This window comes from Eleginops maclovinus, chromosome 16, assembly GCF_036324505.1.
Source record: "Eleginops maclovinus isolate JMC-PN-2008 ecotype Puerto Natales chromosome 16, JC_Emac_rtc_rv5, whole genome shotgun sequence".
Taxonomy (NCBI): Eukaryota; Metazoa; Chordata; class Actinopteri; order Perciformes; family Eleginopidae; genus Eleginops; species Eleginops maclovinus.
In genome coordinates this window covers 17,831,700-17,846,557 of record NC_086364.1, presented here as the reverse complement: position 1 = coordinate 17,846,557, position 14,858 = coordinate 17,831,700, and the positions used below count along the sequence as shown (strand labels likewise).

Genomic DNA, 14,858 nt, shown 5'->3' with positions numbered 1-14,858 from the left:
CTTTGATTTACCTTTTTGTTGAAATATCCTTAATGAATAATCATCCAAAAGCTCTCATAATTAACCAGTTTATGAAAAAATGTATTTCCCATATTGCCTCACCTTTAATCTGGATTGCACAATAAATAACAACCACTGCTTGTTTATCATAAATCATTTATCATGTTGCTTTGGAGTCATAACCACAGTGCTCACTGTCAAAGAAAAGCTAAATAAATCCTAGAAAATTATTGGCAAAGGTGCCCAGGTGTGAAACACACAAAGTCAACTCTAAACTGCCGAACAAAAGCAGCTTAAAGAGAGGAATTGTACAGCCACAGGCGTGGGAGAGGCCAGAGGGAGAGAGCAGAGAAGTGAACTCTGGATGAGGAGCTGGTGTTTTATTAACAGATTTTTAGTGGTTTGAATCAGCGAGAAGGAGCACTGCTTCGTCTTACCGGTCCGTCAAGTTTTTCTCTTATCTCTCGAGGAAGACAGAGAGCAGGTTGTCTTCAGTCAAGCTTTTAGATTGAATTACACAAAGAGGGGTTGTTGTTGTAATAACCTTTTTTTCTGAAGGACGCACTGGATCAGTGTCTTTGCTGCAGGGACTCGTTCAGGACCGCACTGGACGTATTTGCAGGAGGAGAATGAGCAGTTTTCTGTATTTTATCCTCCCTGCTCTGGGTGGATACACTCTCACCTCGATGTTTCTGCTGAAGAACCCCCAGATTCTCCACAAGAGGAAACGCACAGCTTTTTATGCCAGACACATCTCACACAGAGGAGGTAAGAGTCAGAGTGGACAAGAAAAAAGAGGCATGTCTGTTGTTAATTTTTGATATTTTGTCATCAGCCTGCAGCCAAAAACCCAAATGAAGATGTAATAAAGTGAGCAAACACAAAACTCTAATTGCAAATTGACCAAAATCGGCTTAATTTGCTCCACGTGTCTATTTGGCTTAGTTTGATAATATCGCTTTCATTAATTGCACCTTAAGACTTGCGGTATGTTGTCTGATCAGAGCTTTTACTATTCATTGTTTGTGCCACACCTACAGTCGAGACAGTGCTGCAATATTCTTAGAAAGTTTGTCCAGACGTGCATTTTTTCTGTGTCTTTGTGTCTGTTGCTGACTGCCATCACCAACTCTAACCTCTCTGTGTGTCTCCAGGATGTGGAGAGAGGATAGAGAGCACGATGGAGGCGTTCACACAGTGAGTACCAAAGAGCTGCTGCTTCTAGAAAATCTGCCTTTTAGAGAACACTGTGACCAACTGAGGGCCATCCTATTTACTCTGACTGCATCTTTTCTTTCTAGTTAGGCAGACACTGTGGGTTTACCCAGAACATGTCTTAGAGCAGAGGCTTTAAAAGTCTCCCTATGGGGTCTCCAAACAATTTCAGGGGGGCTCAGTGAAATAAAAAAAGTTATTGCATTGGTTATCAAAAATATCACATAAATGGCAACCGCATATCTCAGTGGTAGGAACATGCAGCCCATATGCTGGGTCCAAATAAAAGAACATGCCTACATGTGTGTGTTTTGGTTAAAACGAATATACAAACAGTTTAAAAGGTCAATTTTTATGTAATTCTTGGGGAATTTGACTGTATTTCCTGTTTTTTGGTAGTCAGAAACGTATCAATGTCTCCGAACAGACCTTTTCTTTCGTATTTGGTTTAGTCTAAAGTTATGTCAAACAGCCTACAGTCTCAGACTTTAAAGCCCCTGTATAACAGTATATGTAATAAAAGAGGGATTAGTTCAGGGGACTCGCATATAGCTTATTCCACATGCATGCCCTGAACAATTCCTGCACGATTTAAGGCTTTACAAAAGAATAGTGATATATTTGTAAATGAATATATTGCTCAAGATATCAAAGATGCTTTATCTCAGGGCTGCTTCTGTGTGCTTTATGAAGGAAGAGTAAATATGTACTGTAACATTGTGTACAGCCATGTCTTTGCTGTATGAAATAGTCATATTAGTTTGTTGTACAGTATTTTAGAAGGGTGCATGTCTCCTCAGTTAACAGGTTTGTAAGATTCAAAGGGATAGCGCAGGTAATTGTGATCTTGTGTTTGCAGTGCGGCGGAGCAGGGCACACAGATGTTTGAGATGGACTGTCACTTGACGCGTGACGGACATGTGGTGGTGTCACATGATGAGAACCTGCTGAGGCAGACCGGCCAGGACGTCACCGTCTCCTCACTCAATCTACAGGTGGGAAGACAGAGGTCACAAGGTCAGGTTGAGACAGAAGCTCAGGCCTGTTCGACCGAGTGTGTTTGGCTTATTTCTCTATCCTCGGTGTTGGTGCGGAAAGGGTTTGAAGTGGAGAAAATTCTTATGAAACACAGATATTAAACAAACCAAACGATGACTGCCAGTTAGCCACTTTTAGTCACTTTCAGACTTGATGCTTGTGTACTGTTTTTGTACTGTACGTTGTAATGTGTATGGTGAGTTTATTTGCAGTTGCCAAAGACACATTTCCATTTCATGTAGATTTAATGGACAATAAAGTAATCTGAAGCAAATTCATTCACAGACCCAAAAAATATCTCACGTTAGTTGATAAAGCTACAGATATTTAGTCAAGGGCTTTGTTATTTATAACTATACTGGTTTTCCTCAGAAACACCGGGTAAATGCTTACTGAACTATCGTAGGTTAATGTTTGAATTTCAGAAGATGGTTGTAAAACTTTTTGTCTCCTTTTACATGCTTTTCATCTTTCATAGGAATTGCCTCTGTATAAAGACAGACTGGAGGTGACATTTTATGCAGGTGAGTTCTTCCTCACATTCTTTTACTCTCAATCATTAACTGTAAGTGATTCAGTCAAGAGCTAGGTTGGTGGGAGTGTGTGCTTGTCTGTGTGTACGTGTGTGTGTTGTTATCTAAGTTTCCATCTCTCTCCTTCAGGTCGCTATTCTAGCGGTGCAGACAGGAAGTTCTCTCTGCTGGAGGATGTGTTCAGGAAGTTCCCCAAGATGCCTGTCAGCATTGAGATCAAAAAGAACAACAAACAGCTGATGGAGAAGGTACAGCAAACATAAACACAAAACCACTCATAACTCAACAGTTTCAGAACTTTGCCAGTGACATCAAAGACACTCAAAAATATGAAACGGTTTGATGCTTTTCTGATGCTTAGCAACTATCCAGTCCAATGTCAAAATGATCTCTGATGATGCATTTTATAGAGACCCTATTAGGCTTTTGGGGGGTTTCCATTTCCTGTAGTGTATTATATTGGTTTAAGTGCATGTTAATGGTCTGCAAAAGCCAAAAGTTCCCCTCACAGGGAGTTTCTCTCCGACACACTCCCCTGCCTGAAACGCCTCCATTGGACTCTTTTGTTGACTTCTGTAACATGGTGACATCATTATGTAACACTCACACTCCTATTGGATAGCGCTTCAACAAACATGATTGGCTAAGAGGCGGGACCCTTCCAAGCGGTTGACTAATCACAACAGAGCTTGGAAGCACACCAATCAGAACAGACTGGGCTCTGGTTTCAGACAGAAGGTGAAAAGAAGAGCTCCAACACAGGCAGTGTGAGAAAAATAAAGAGCTTTTTGAACAGTAAAGCATGGAAAGATGTTGCAGTAAAGGCACAACATACAAATATGAAACTGAACATTAGCAGAATGTGGCCCCTTTAAGACTCCCACATGTAAATGATCTTTTTTTGAAGTGATGACATCCTACATATGAGCAGTTTTATACTTAAAATTGTAGACTGATATATATCTCATTATTTCTTCAGCACTGTCAAATCTCAAAGGACCCTCTTTTATGTGCAGGTGTCAGAGTTGGTGAAACGCTACAACAGGGAAGAGCTCACAGTCTGGGCCTCTGCGGACTCCACGGTCATGGAGGAATGCCGCAAAACGGTACGTATACCACCGGGGGGCGACAAAGGGACTTGTGCAGCGTTTTACAAACAATCCACAGCCAACATCTCCTTTTTGCCTTTTAATATATTATGATTGCCTTAAATAAAGAGGTGCAATTGAACTGTAATGTGTCTCTTTTCTGTCTTCTTAGAACGACTCCATGCCGTACAGCTTCTCTATGAACCGAGGTGTGCTAATGCTCCTGCTTTTCTACAGCGGCCTTCTGCCCTTTGTGCCACTGGGAGAGAGTTTACTGCAGTTCTACCTGCCACGCATCATCAACAGGTGTGGCTGCATGTTGAGTCTGTGTGTGTGTTCATGCATGCAAAGGGCGTAGATTTCATTTGAACATTGGGATAGGCAGATATTTATTGAGGGGTCCTTTCAATGGCAAATTTGGCGACAAAACCTTATTTCCTGCATTCTCATGAATTTTTCTGCACTCATTTATGGGGGAAATGTCTGTATTTCTGTAAAGGAACTCAAAGATTTCAAACAGAATATAAAATCACAAATGGATTTCAATGCAAAGGACATTCTGTTTTGTTTTCAAATATTTATTCTTCTATAGATCACCTTTTTTCCTTGTAATGTTCCCTGTGCTGAGTCAACACTTTTCCATTCTTCTTTTGTGTGTTTTGTTTGGGTACTATCTCTAAATGTGGCACTTATTCACGTCAATGACACATGAAATCATAGTAATTAACTTAATTTGAAACAATTACTCCCTCCTTCTTTATATATTAGATCATTACTGCATCTATGAGTCCATGTTTTTATTGTTGGAGATAAATGCATGTGTTTTAAGTATTGAGAGGGAAGTCACATAGCCCCCCTCCCTAAATCTAACCATCCCCCCCTTTCTGCTTACACTACTACAGTTGTGTTTCTTCACATGCATCCATCTTTATTTTCTCAGATTGTTCTTTTGTAATTTCTTGATTGTTGTGGGATAATATTGTTTCTTTCTCGCTGTCTTTTTGTGCTGAAGGAGGTTCATTCCTGAGAAACCCATCCTGAGGAACACGCTGGTCATCTCTTTGTTAGAAAAGTGAGTGAAGTTACACCGCAGCCTTCCTTATGACTGTCCTTGTTTTGCTGCAATCTGAAATGGTCATGAAAGAGAGAGAGAAACGTAAGCAATACTTAGAACATTACATCCACTGTATGCGTGGGTTAATGCTTTCATACGAGGCTAAAGACTGAAATAATGGATTTTTGTGTGAAAACTGACTTAATTTGTATTTATGTTGTCGTTCCAGAGTCACAATGAGGAAGAGTCTTTTCAAACACCTCGCAGCCCGTGGAATTCAGGTATAAAACAGCATCCTGAAACAGATTTTAGTGCATCACAGAAATGCACAAAAAACAAGAACCTTTTAACATAAAAAGGTGAAGATAGGAATAGGAAACACAATTAGTATTGAAGTCATCCAAATCTGACTTATGCACTAGAGACACAGTTTTTAACTAAGCGTTGGCTCATCAAAACCTCCCCTGGATCACTTTGAAATAAATGTAGCTTTTTAATCTTAGAGAAAAAGATTGAGTTGTGGATTTATCATTTGAAGTAAAACAAATAGTTCAATCCTAATTCTGGATACAAAACCAAGAAGAAATAAGCAGATTCAGTTTCATTCTGACTGCTTGCGATAGCCACATCATATGTAATGCTTAATTTAATTGAATTATTAGTGGTTTAATGCTCATCATACTTCAGTATTTCAGCTTGCAAAGAGTAATGCTCACAACGTGTTAGGCTGCATCGCCTCTGTCCTGAGTTAACTTGTAAATCATTTGAGCATGAAGTCATATTTCGTTACCTTGTCAGCTGTTGAGAGCCTCAATGCATTTGAACGCTTGTGAGTAATTCTACGTAGGCGACTAAGAAAAAGCTCTTCCCCTCATACAGCACATAAAAACAGAGGGATGATATCGGAGCTCCTCTTTCAGGAAAAATAATATATTAAAAAGTAAAGAGAGATACTTGTTCAACTGCGTTCCCCTTCCCAATTAGAGGAACTATATAATGCTGAAGAAAATCTCAGAGCCGGCCCGCTAACCAATCAGAGCAGACTGGGCTCTGGTTTCAGACAGAGGGTGAAAAGCAGTATGAACAAATTAAAGACCTTTTTGAACATTAATGAATGTAAACATGGTGCTGTAGAATATCCAGCATATATGTTAACAATATACAACACTGAAGCATATGAATTATTGATCTCCACTTCAATCTGAACAAGTAATCCTTTATGCTCTGAGGCTTTATCTTTGCTGTCAAATCTGAAACAACTGCCACCCTCCAAATGTATGACACAGTGTTTGTGCTTTATTGATGGTCAAGTCACGTACAGTAGCTTAAAGCTGCAGAAACAGAACGCTGTGGGATTTCAACCTTCACCTTTGTTTTTGTTGACATTGGCTCTATTCCCTGTTGTTTATAAAGCTGTTCGGTCTCCTGGACCCCAGACAGATCATTAAAGTTGACTAATTATCTGCAGGTGCATTTGTTCGTGTGCAATGAAGATGAAGACATAAAGGCTGCATTTGAAGTCGGGGCCACCGGGGTGATGAGCGACTACCCGACTCTTCTTTCAAGCTACCTCTCCAGAAACAGAATGGAGGATTGACCCCAAACACCCTAGCACATAACAACAATGAATAACCTCAACAATGGCAATTTCCTTATAAATGAGGAGTATGTAAATAAAACACAACACTGTGAAAGGGAATTAAAGAGACTGTATTCTTGCTAAGTGAGGACATTAGTCTTGAAGTTGTGTTGATGATTTAACACAAGGAACAAAACTGTGATTCAAATCTCACTTTTTTTAATATCTATGTTTCCAAATCACTTTCATCTCAATCCTGGATCACTGTTGACAGAAATACCTACAGCCTGTCAGACACAGCCAAGAGTTTAAAGAAACAGTCAGGGATTTTTCTCAGAAACAAATATAACAGTGATAGAGTATTTTTGTGAGTATCTGTGTGACTACAGTAGATGAATGTATGTGTCGAGGAGGAACAAATAAATATAAGAACAATACAATAAAAATAATCACATAAATAAAAGAAAGGACATATAAAAAAATAATCATCATCATCATCATCATCATCACCACCATCATCTTCATCCTCATCCTCATCATCATAACAATAATGGGAACTTGGTTTTGGGTATTCCGTTTTTTCTTATCTTTATCTTATGGGTGTCATTTCCTTTAGCTGGTCCATTTAAGGTCAATCGCTTGCAGTCTCTCACATTTGGCTGCCTCCAGACCCTTTGGGAGGAAGTATGTATTGGAGTTGGTTTGCCGAAAACTACTGGAGGGACAGGGGGTTTATCCTTGTTGATGCCAGGTTTCACATTTAGCAAAACTTGGCATTTTGTCAACATGACAACTTATTCCCACTATAAACTCAACTAACACAAAGCACAGAAAAACAAAAATACAGGAAGGTATTAATATTGATAATAATATATAAATGACATTACATAATGGAGAGATGAACAATGTGCTGAGCTTGAAAAGGCAGCATATACTGTAACACTAGATGAGTTAGTTATTATCTAACAGTTTCATCTGAATGGAATGTCGAAATAATGGCTTTTTTAGTGTGTGACCCAGACAGCTGGGTCTTGGTTGGGTTTTAAAGGAAGTGAGATTTCAGTGGCATACATACACAGGAACTCTCATTTGTAACAGTTGTCAGTTTGTGCAACAGTGTTTCTAAGATGTTTCAGGAGTGTTTGCACAGCCTCAAGATAACAGAGAGAACGTGGACTTGTTTGGGCTGTGTCTAATTGTCTGACATAATTTGATTTGTTTGAGAAAAAGTGATGCGTTTGTATTCTTTCTCTGTGCTGTTATTATCAAAATTACACAAAGGGTTGAACATTAAAGCAAAACAAAGGTCACATTTTTGATACAGTATATGTCACTGTAGTTGCACACAGTGTTTTTAATGTGGTATTTACACTCTGTTGTGCCTCTGTGTTAAATACAGTCACTTATAATACAGGCAAATATAAACAGAGGCTTTATGTGCAGGTTAGCTTCACCGGTGTCCTTGTTTTCCCAGGCTACGGTCAAAGTCCAGCCACACCGCTGCGATAATAATCAATCAGTCTGTTGGTGAAACAAAGGCTGTATTTTTCTGACCTGCTTGGCTCTGCAGTGAGTTATAGGAATATAAGTGGATCAGCATGCAAATAGTGATCAAGTGACCCAAAAGAGAAGTAAGACTTGTGTCATCACACAGCCAGGGCTGAAATATAGAGTTTGTTGTCAATAAGTGGTTTTGGTTTCACATATGTTACGACTAAAAACATTGATACCTTTTTTTTTAGAAAAAATAGTAACTGGCGATACACAGAGAACAATGCTAAACTTCATACGTTGATGATTAAACTTATTATTTTTCAGTTACTGCATACATTTAAATGGAAGGCAAAAAGCCTCAAGACAGTAGTGCATCCGTCCTGTGCAAGATTTTCTAAGTCTTGCAAATAGTTGTTCCTTACATAGTTTGATAAGTTTGAAATCAGTCCTTATGACTTGTATCCTAAATCCAGAGCAGGAAACGATAACCCTGTAACAGCATTATGAGACTGTACCAACAATCAAGCTGATAGCCATAAAGGGGCTCATGTGAAGTGCAATCTGATTGGTTGACCCACATTCTAGACGTCACAGGCGGCCTCCCATTGGTTGAGAGGGATTTGTTTTGCAGTCTCCAGACTTCCTCTTCTGAGTGTTTTCATAAACAAACCAAATATTTCTCCCGCCGGGGCCACTGCACTGTCATCACCCTGTCAGCCTGCCAGCATTGTCGGGTTCCTGCTCCCGTTTTTAACAAAGGCCGTGAAAAACGCTTTTAAAGCTGGTTCATATTCAAAGAAAGATACGCGGGTAAACGACCGGAGGCTGTCTTTATTGTCCGAACCGTCAGCGCGTGGTCGACCGTTGGACAAAAGCGACCACAATAAACCTGTTTTTATTAGATGATTTTATGCTTGTCATCCACATTGGGCCGCTGTATATACTGTGAGGAGCTTCGATATCATCAAGTGAGTCGACACGTAACGTGGAATATCCTGCAATGCGCCTCATAGCTTCTGTGTGTGTGTGTGTGTTGTTGCTGTGCGGAGGTAGCATGGTGGCTAACATGCAAGCTAGGTCCAAACCAGTGGCCTGTTAGCTGACAGATGCAGGAGGCCGTTTTTGTCCTTATGTGGCTACTGACAGCCGGTCAACAGGGCTGAACACTGCTTAAATGTGGCATTACACGTTGCAGAGACTAGGATTTGGGCTAACTGATTGCATCTAACTACTGAGCTGAGGATTGTTTGTGCAAACTATGTTTAACCAGGAAGCAAGCTGCCAGCATGGTTCTCAACCAGGGGGGGTTTAAAAACAGTGCATGCTTTGTCATATGTTGCTTTCAATGTTAGATTTAGCAAAATGTCAAATAAGCAGTGGTGTAAAGTGACTAAGTAGATTTACTCAAGTACTGTACAAAACAAATTGTAGGCACTTGATTATTTCAATGTTTCTAGTTCCTTTGCACTTCTACTCCACTACATTTCAGAGGTAAATCGTGTACATTTCGTTACCTTTCAGATTGGGAATAATGATGTGAAATATATTCACTTGTATAAGACTTGAGTTGCACCTGGAGTATATTCACAAGCTACCCTGAAGTATACAAAGTCCTTCTAATTAGCTGCACCTTTACCAGCTTTGATAAACACACTAATGCATAATCATAATAAACACATGTAATAAATATTATTCTGAAATCTCCATAATGAGTATTTTTACTTTTGGTATACGTTGATGGTAGTACTTTATTACTTTAACTGGAGTTACTTTTCCCAGGACTTTTACTTGTACCACATTATTTTTACACTCTGGTACTTCTTCTTTCACCTAAGTATCAGATCTGAGTACTTATACCACCTCTGCTAACAAGGAGATCCATGTTTACAGCACATTGTGTACTAGGGCTGCAAGTGAGATATTTTCATAACAAAAGGGCCAGACGTTTTTCAACCTATATGTAACACAGCTTTGTTGTCTTAGCTGTATGCACACTTCTTACTGTTGATTGCTTTTTGAACCGTGTGGAAGTACATTGAGAGCAACTTAAAAACCAAAGTCAAATTCTCTGTACACAATTAACCAATAGAGCTCAATCTGATTTAATATTGATTAATCTGTACCAATCTGTGGAAAGCCAACAGATTCCAAAGCGATCAAAGCTTCTTCAGATTTAGACATCAAAGGTCAACTAACTATTGTTAATTACTATTGCATTGTTTAAACATGTCGTTACATTAATATACTGTATGTGTAAAAAATATAGGACCTGTTTTCATTCAAAGGGTATTCATTGTCCCTCATTACTCTCTGTGTGATGGCAAAACACACATTTATGTATTACCTTTTATGTGGTCTTAAATAAGTTGTAAAAGGTTAAGCTGCACTAACTCTGCAAGATGACGTCCTTAGTTCATGTTTAACCACTGTGTCTTAGCAGTAGCCTGCACTTCTAACACAAGAACAACAACAAACCAACATCCTGTTTCCTCTCCCTGCTTCAGACATGGTGAAGCTGACAAAGGCTAAGACGTTCCAGGCGTACCTGGACTCGTGCCACCGTCGCTACAGCTGTGTGCACTGCCGTGCCCATCTGGCCAACCATGACGACCTCATCTCCAAGGTAAGAGTGCCGCCCGCCTTTTGTTGTTGTTAGTCATTTGAGGTGACACGTATAGACACCGCCTCATGACTCTCACATAACTGGAAAAACTGGACTGACAAGACTAATAAAAAATCACCAAGAGATGTAAGACGATTTGTAAACCAAAAATACATTCAGGTTGTTTGATTCGTATTTCAAATGGACACAATAACATGTTCTCTTGTTTGTTTTAGTCATTTCAAGGCAGTCAGGGGCGAGCCTACCTCTTCAACTCAGTGTGAGTATTTTTTTTATTAATGCAACAAATTGGCAAAATGAATGCACACTCCAAAAGTGTATTTCTGTTGCCACAATCAATTTGTAGATGGCTAGGAAAGGACTTTAGTTAGTGTACACTTTAAGAACAACTGTCTTTAAATGTTCTTTGCTATTTACCCTCCTACGTCTTTTTGAGATCAGATTAGTGGCCTCTTGATTATTTCTGTGTGGAAGAAAAATAAACAAGTTGGTGCATCTATGATCTTTATTCTTTCCCAGCGTGTCATACGTGCAGTGCTGTTCGCTCTGAAAACAAATTCCCAGTATCAGAAGTGTTTGCACAAACCTCATGGCCAGCAGATAATTTGATTTGCTTTCCAGTGAACCTTAAAGGTCACTTTAGTCGCGCGTTAGAGGATCTGTAATTCACAACTCTCAAAAAGGGGCAGCTTAAATTAAGTCATTACTTTATGCAATTTAAATTCTTAATTTAATAGATTCTGTGAAGCTGTTAGGTAAATGGTTTGTGGAAAGAAATGACTGTTTCATAACTTTATTCTAAGTTCATGTATAGGACAGTAGGTGCTGTTCAGGTTCACCGTGGTCTCTTAAGTGCATGAGAGGAGTTTAATCACCGTGACGCCTTCTGTGAGTCGGCGGAGCTGCTGATTGACAACCCTGCGTTTGGTTTCAGTGTGAACGTGGGCTGTGGTCCTGCGGAGGAGAGGCTGCTCCTCACAGGACTTCACGCAGTCGCCGACATCTACTGTGAAAACTGTCACACCACGCTGGGCTGGAAATATGTGAGTTTGACCGTGTGTGAATAATACGCCTCCTTGTTCACTCTCAAATTGATATTATCTTTGGCGAAAGGCGGTAACACGGTTTAGGTTTTGATTTACAATTCAGTGTCAAGTTTCACATGCAGGTGGCACTTCATTAGCAGGATGCTTTACTTCTATTACCTGACTGTTTACATTCTCTCATCTACTCTGACAACGCCATGTTAAGCGATATGCACATTCTTGGAGAACTGCTTTAAGGCATTGAATATTTGATGTCCTGCTTATCCAAACATAGTGCAATTCAAAATGTTATCCTAATAGTCATTCAATAATGCTTACCAGTCTTATACGGGCTTTCAAACATTAATTATTTAACATTTAACTAAGAAACGGTTTTTTTACATGCTTTTTCAGTGAAAAACAAAACATTTTTAATAAGTAGACCCCCTGCATAAACCAATGATAAGTGAGTCAGTTATTTTTGGCTTATTTTCTTTAATAATGAGCTTGAGAGCTTTTTCAAGTCCATCCCGATCATGAAAGCCCTCCATGATCAGTTTGAATTGATATAAGGAGTTATTGTCATGAGTGTCTTTTAGCATGAGAAAAACCTGGGTTACCTCCAGGGGATGTGCTCTACATTTCCTGTATTCACTTTCACTTGTTCACTGTAGGTTGGAACAGTAATCATCTCAACCGTCATCAGAAACTTGTAACAGAAAGCACAAGCAGCCCATCTGACCAATCACATTTCTTACATAATATCTTTTAAGCTGCAGCTGTCCTAATGTGTAATCACATTTTGAGGAGAAAACAGCTATGTGCACGGAGCCAGAAGCATCATCATAACCTCTTAACCAACAACTATAAATACAGCTTTTTATGATATGGTTTTTGATGACATTTCTATTGGATTGTTATGAGTAAACTGGCTAAAAATACATCAGGTATACTTTATTCATCCCAAATTGGGAGTTTTGTTTTTACACAGCAGGCATAACACGACATTCAGAAAATCCAAGTGATCATTTAGCCTAAAAAAAGAACAGTTTCAACTTTAAAGTAAGGCTGCACCATATATGAATATTACATAAAGAATCCTGCTATGAGACAAAATATCGTCTTACTTTTGGAAATGGTTGGATAAGTGTCTTTTCCTGGTTTTAAAGGCTGCATTTTATTGTGAAAATATTTATGAAAGCCACAATGGTCAACCTTGCATAGTTTTTGCAATATCAATATTGAGGTTTCTGCTCGGACGTATAGTGATATTTTATTGTTTTCCTTATTTCCCAGCCCTGGTTTAAACATCAGAATCAGAAATCCTTTAGTAGTCCCACAACGGGGAAATGTACAGTGTTGCCGAAAAAAGTGAATAGCAGGTAAACAAAAGAAAGAAAGTAGCACACATTAGTAATAAAATAAACACGAATCAGTACTCAACCATGGCTAAGAATGAGTAGCAGTAATTTCAGTAAACTAATTGACATAGATTGCATTGCAATTTGGGAAATGTCTACAAATGATTTTAGGAAACTTACTGGATAGGCATTGAGTAAGTCTCATTTACTCTAACCTACTGTTTAAAATCCTCCCTTTCTGCAGGAACAAGCCTTCGAGCTGAGTCAGAAGTACAAGGAGGGGAAGTTTATCATCGAGCTGTCCCACATGATAAAGGATAACGGCTGGGACTGAGAGGGAAATCTTCATCTTTCTTCATGACTTTTTTTCAAAAGTTGCATCCCTTCGACTATAAAGGGTTCCAGTGTAGCTTCCTCATCCCGCGTACGAGCCATCGCTGTGCCACACTTTCACTTCGTACCAAGAATAGCATGTGATGCCTTTTTATCTTTTCCGTTCTTCATGTTTTTCCAGCGACCACGACAACACATTTGCTGATATATCGCTATCCCAATTGCTAGTTGTGCTGGGACATGGACTGAATGAGTGCAGGGTTTGTGTGTGAACGACTGGGACATGTAGTCACACAGGCACGTGTGTGTGCGCATGTTGGGTTTTAAAGCGTGTGTTTGAGTGATGGCTTAACAGTCTCGCTGTGTGGGGCGAAGCCAGCGAAAGACAAATAATCTGACCTTCTTACACATCAGATGCAGGTATTTGGGTTTTCCTTTTTGAGTTTAAGTGGCGCATTTAGTCATATCTGGTCCAAAATGAGCAAAGTATATAAGACTGTTCAACCTGTAGATGAGCGATAGATTGGTATAGGAAGCGTCGGATTGGCCTTTTTTTTTATCAGTGAAATTGATGCTTCTTTTATGGTAAGGGATCAGTGACACTTGTTCATATTTTGCTAAAGGCAATCAGGTTGTTGAATTAGTGATGTTAAATCCCGGAAAAGTCTCCTGCAAGAATTCTTAAAGTGTGTGTGTGTGTGTGTGTGTGTGTGTGTGTGTGTGTGTGTGTGTGTGTGTGTGTGTGTGTGTGTGTGTGTGTGTGTGTGTGTGTGTGTGTGTGTGTGTGTGTGTGTGTGTGTGTGTGTGTGTGTTGTGTGCGTGCTGAGATGTCTTTAGCTGGATGGTGTGGAGAAGCATTAGCCTGGGGTTCACGTCTAGAGTTTCTGCTGCACAGTTGGGATGTCTTCACTTTTCCTTCATGCTGAGATCTATCCTACATGTGTTTGTGTGTATAGCCTAACACGGAGCTGCCCCCTACAGATACATTTACTCAAATGTGTTAGAGGAAAGTGTGTTTAGGATTGTGTAGCATATTTATGGTGATTTTTAATGTCTGCTTCTTTCATTAAAGTGTATTATTTTAACCTACTCTTTCATTAAAATACAGTGTGCACCTGTGTAACCTGTGTTCAGTCTTCTTTTGCCGGTCATCTGTAGGACTGTCTTGATATTTATTATTTCACTTATCATACCAGATATGGACATGAACATTTTTGCTGACCAAGATATTTGTTTGTTCACATAAGAACCTCGCCAACCTGACCAAAGAAAAGCAGTAGTGTTTTCTCCCTACTATAATATTCCAATTCATATGTCTAAATATTCTTAAGAATTAGAAGTGCATTGCTGTTTTGTATTAGGCTTATTCCATTATCTTATTAGAGGCATAAAAGGGTCTAAAAAAGGACAATCTTATTGTTAATAGGAATTATATCTGGAACAATATATCGTCCAACAAAAGCAGTTATTGTGACAGGAATAATGGTATATTCCTGTATACACTCTTGCCTTTTA

At 39.3% G+C, this 14,858-nt stretch overlaps 2 protein-coding genes across 5 annotated transcripts; both read left to right on the top strand.

Annotated features, from left to right (window-relative positions):
- The first annotated feature begins 322 nt into the window (after positions 1 to 322).
- On the top strand, positions 323 to 6,663 carry gdpd3a (glycerophosphodiester phosphodiesterase domain containing 3a). 3 transcript variants are annotated; one of them, XM_063903626.1, is made up of 11 exons: positions 328 to 484; positions 559 to 768; positions 1,155 to 1,197; positions 2,075 to 2,210; positions 2,732 to 2,777; positions 2,916 to 3,034; positions 3,803 to 3,892; positions 4,047 to 4,180; positions 4,887 to 4,946; positions 5,158 to 5,209; positions 6,397 to 6,663. In XM_063903626.1, exons 2-11 carry the CDS (start codon positions 630 to 632, stop codon positions 6,523 to 6,525), a joined length of 948 nt encoding a protein of 315 aa, XP_063759696.1. In that variant the 5' UTR covers positions 328 to 484; positions 559 to 629; the 3' UTR covers positions 6,526 to 6,663. The 3 variants fall into 3 exon arrangements, 2 of the variants coding, with proteins under 2 accessions (XP_063759694.1, XP_063759696.1); XR_010167631.1 differs by having other exon boundaries at positions 323 to 768; positions 4,887 to 5,030; positions 6,397 to 6,488; XM_063903624.1 differs by having other exon boundaries at positions 326 to 768.
- Positions 6,664 to 8,635: 1,972 nt separating this feature from the next.
- ypel3 (yippee-like 3) lies at positions 8,636 to 14,466 on the top strand. Of its 2 annotated transcripts, none has more exons than XM_063903640.1 (5): positions 8,636 to 8,969; positions 10,500 to 10,624; positions 10,840 to 10,883; positions 11,559 to 11,667; positions 13,255 to 14,466. In XM_063903640.1, exons 2-5 carry the CDS (start codon positions 10,508 to 10,510, stop codon positions 13,342 to 13,344), a joined length of 360 nt encoding a protein of 119 aa, XP_063759710.1. In that variant the 5' UTR covers positions 8,636 to 8,969; positions 10,500 to 10,507; the 3' UTR covers positions 13,345 to 14,466. The 2 variants fall into 2 exon arrangements, with proteins under 2 accessions (XP_063759710.1, XP_063759709.1); XM_063903639.1 differs by having other exon boundaries at positions 8,638 to 8,969; positions 10,506 to 10,624.
- The last annotated feature ends 392 nt before the right edge of the window (positions 14,467 to 14,858 follow it).

Excerpts from the sequence above, each read along its gene's own strand:
- ypel3 (XM_063903640.1), top strand. The coding sequence starts at position 10,508 with ATGGTGAAGCTGACAAAGGCTAAGACGTTCCAGGCGTACCTGGACTCG. Across the intron at positions 10,625-10,839 it reads ATGACGACCTCATCTCCAAG|TCATTTCAAGGCAGTCAGGG; the intron begins GTAAGAGTGCCG and ends TGTTTGTTTTAG. Across the intron at positions 11,668-13,254 it reads CCACGCTGGGCTGGAAATAT|GAACAAGCCTTCGAGCTGAG; the intron begins GTGAGTTTGACC and ends CCCTTTCTGCAG.
- gdpd3a (XM_063903624.1), top strand. The coding sequence starts at position 630 with ATGAGCAGTTTTCTGTATTTTATCCTCCCTGCTCTGGGTGGATACACT. Across the intron at positions 2,778-2,915 it reads GGAGGTGACATTTTATGCAG|GTCGCTATTCTAGCGGTGCA; the intron begins GTGAGTTCTTCC and ends TCTCTCCTTCAG. Across the intron at positions 3,035-3,802 it reads ACAAACAGCTGATGGAGAAG|GTGTCAGAGTTGGTGAAACG; the intron begins GTACAGCAAACA and ends TTTTATGTGCAG.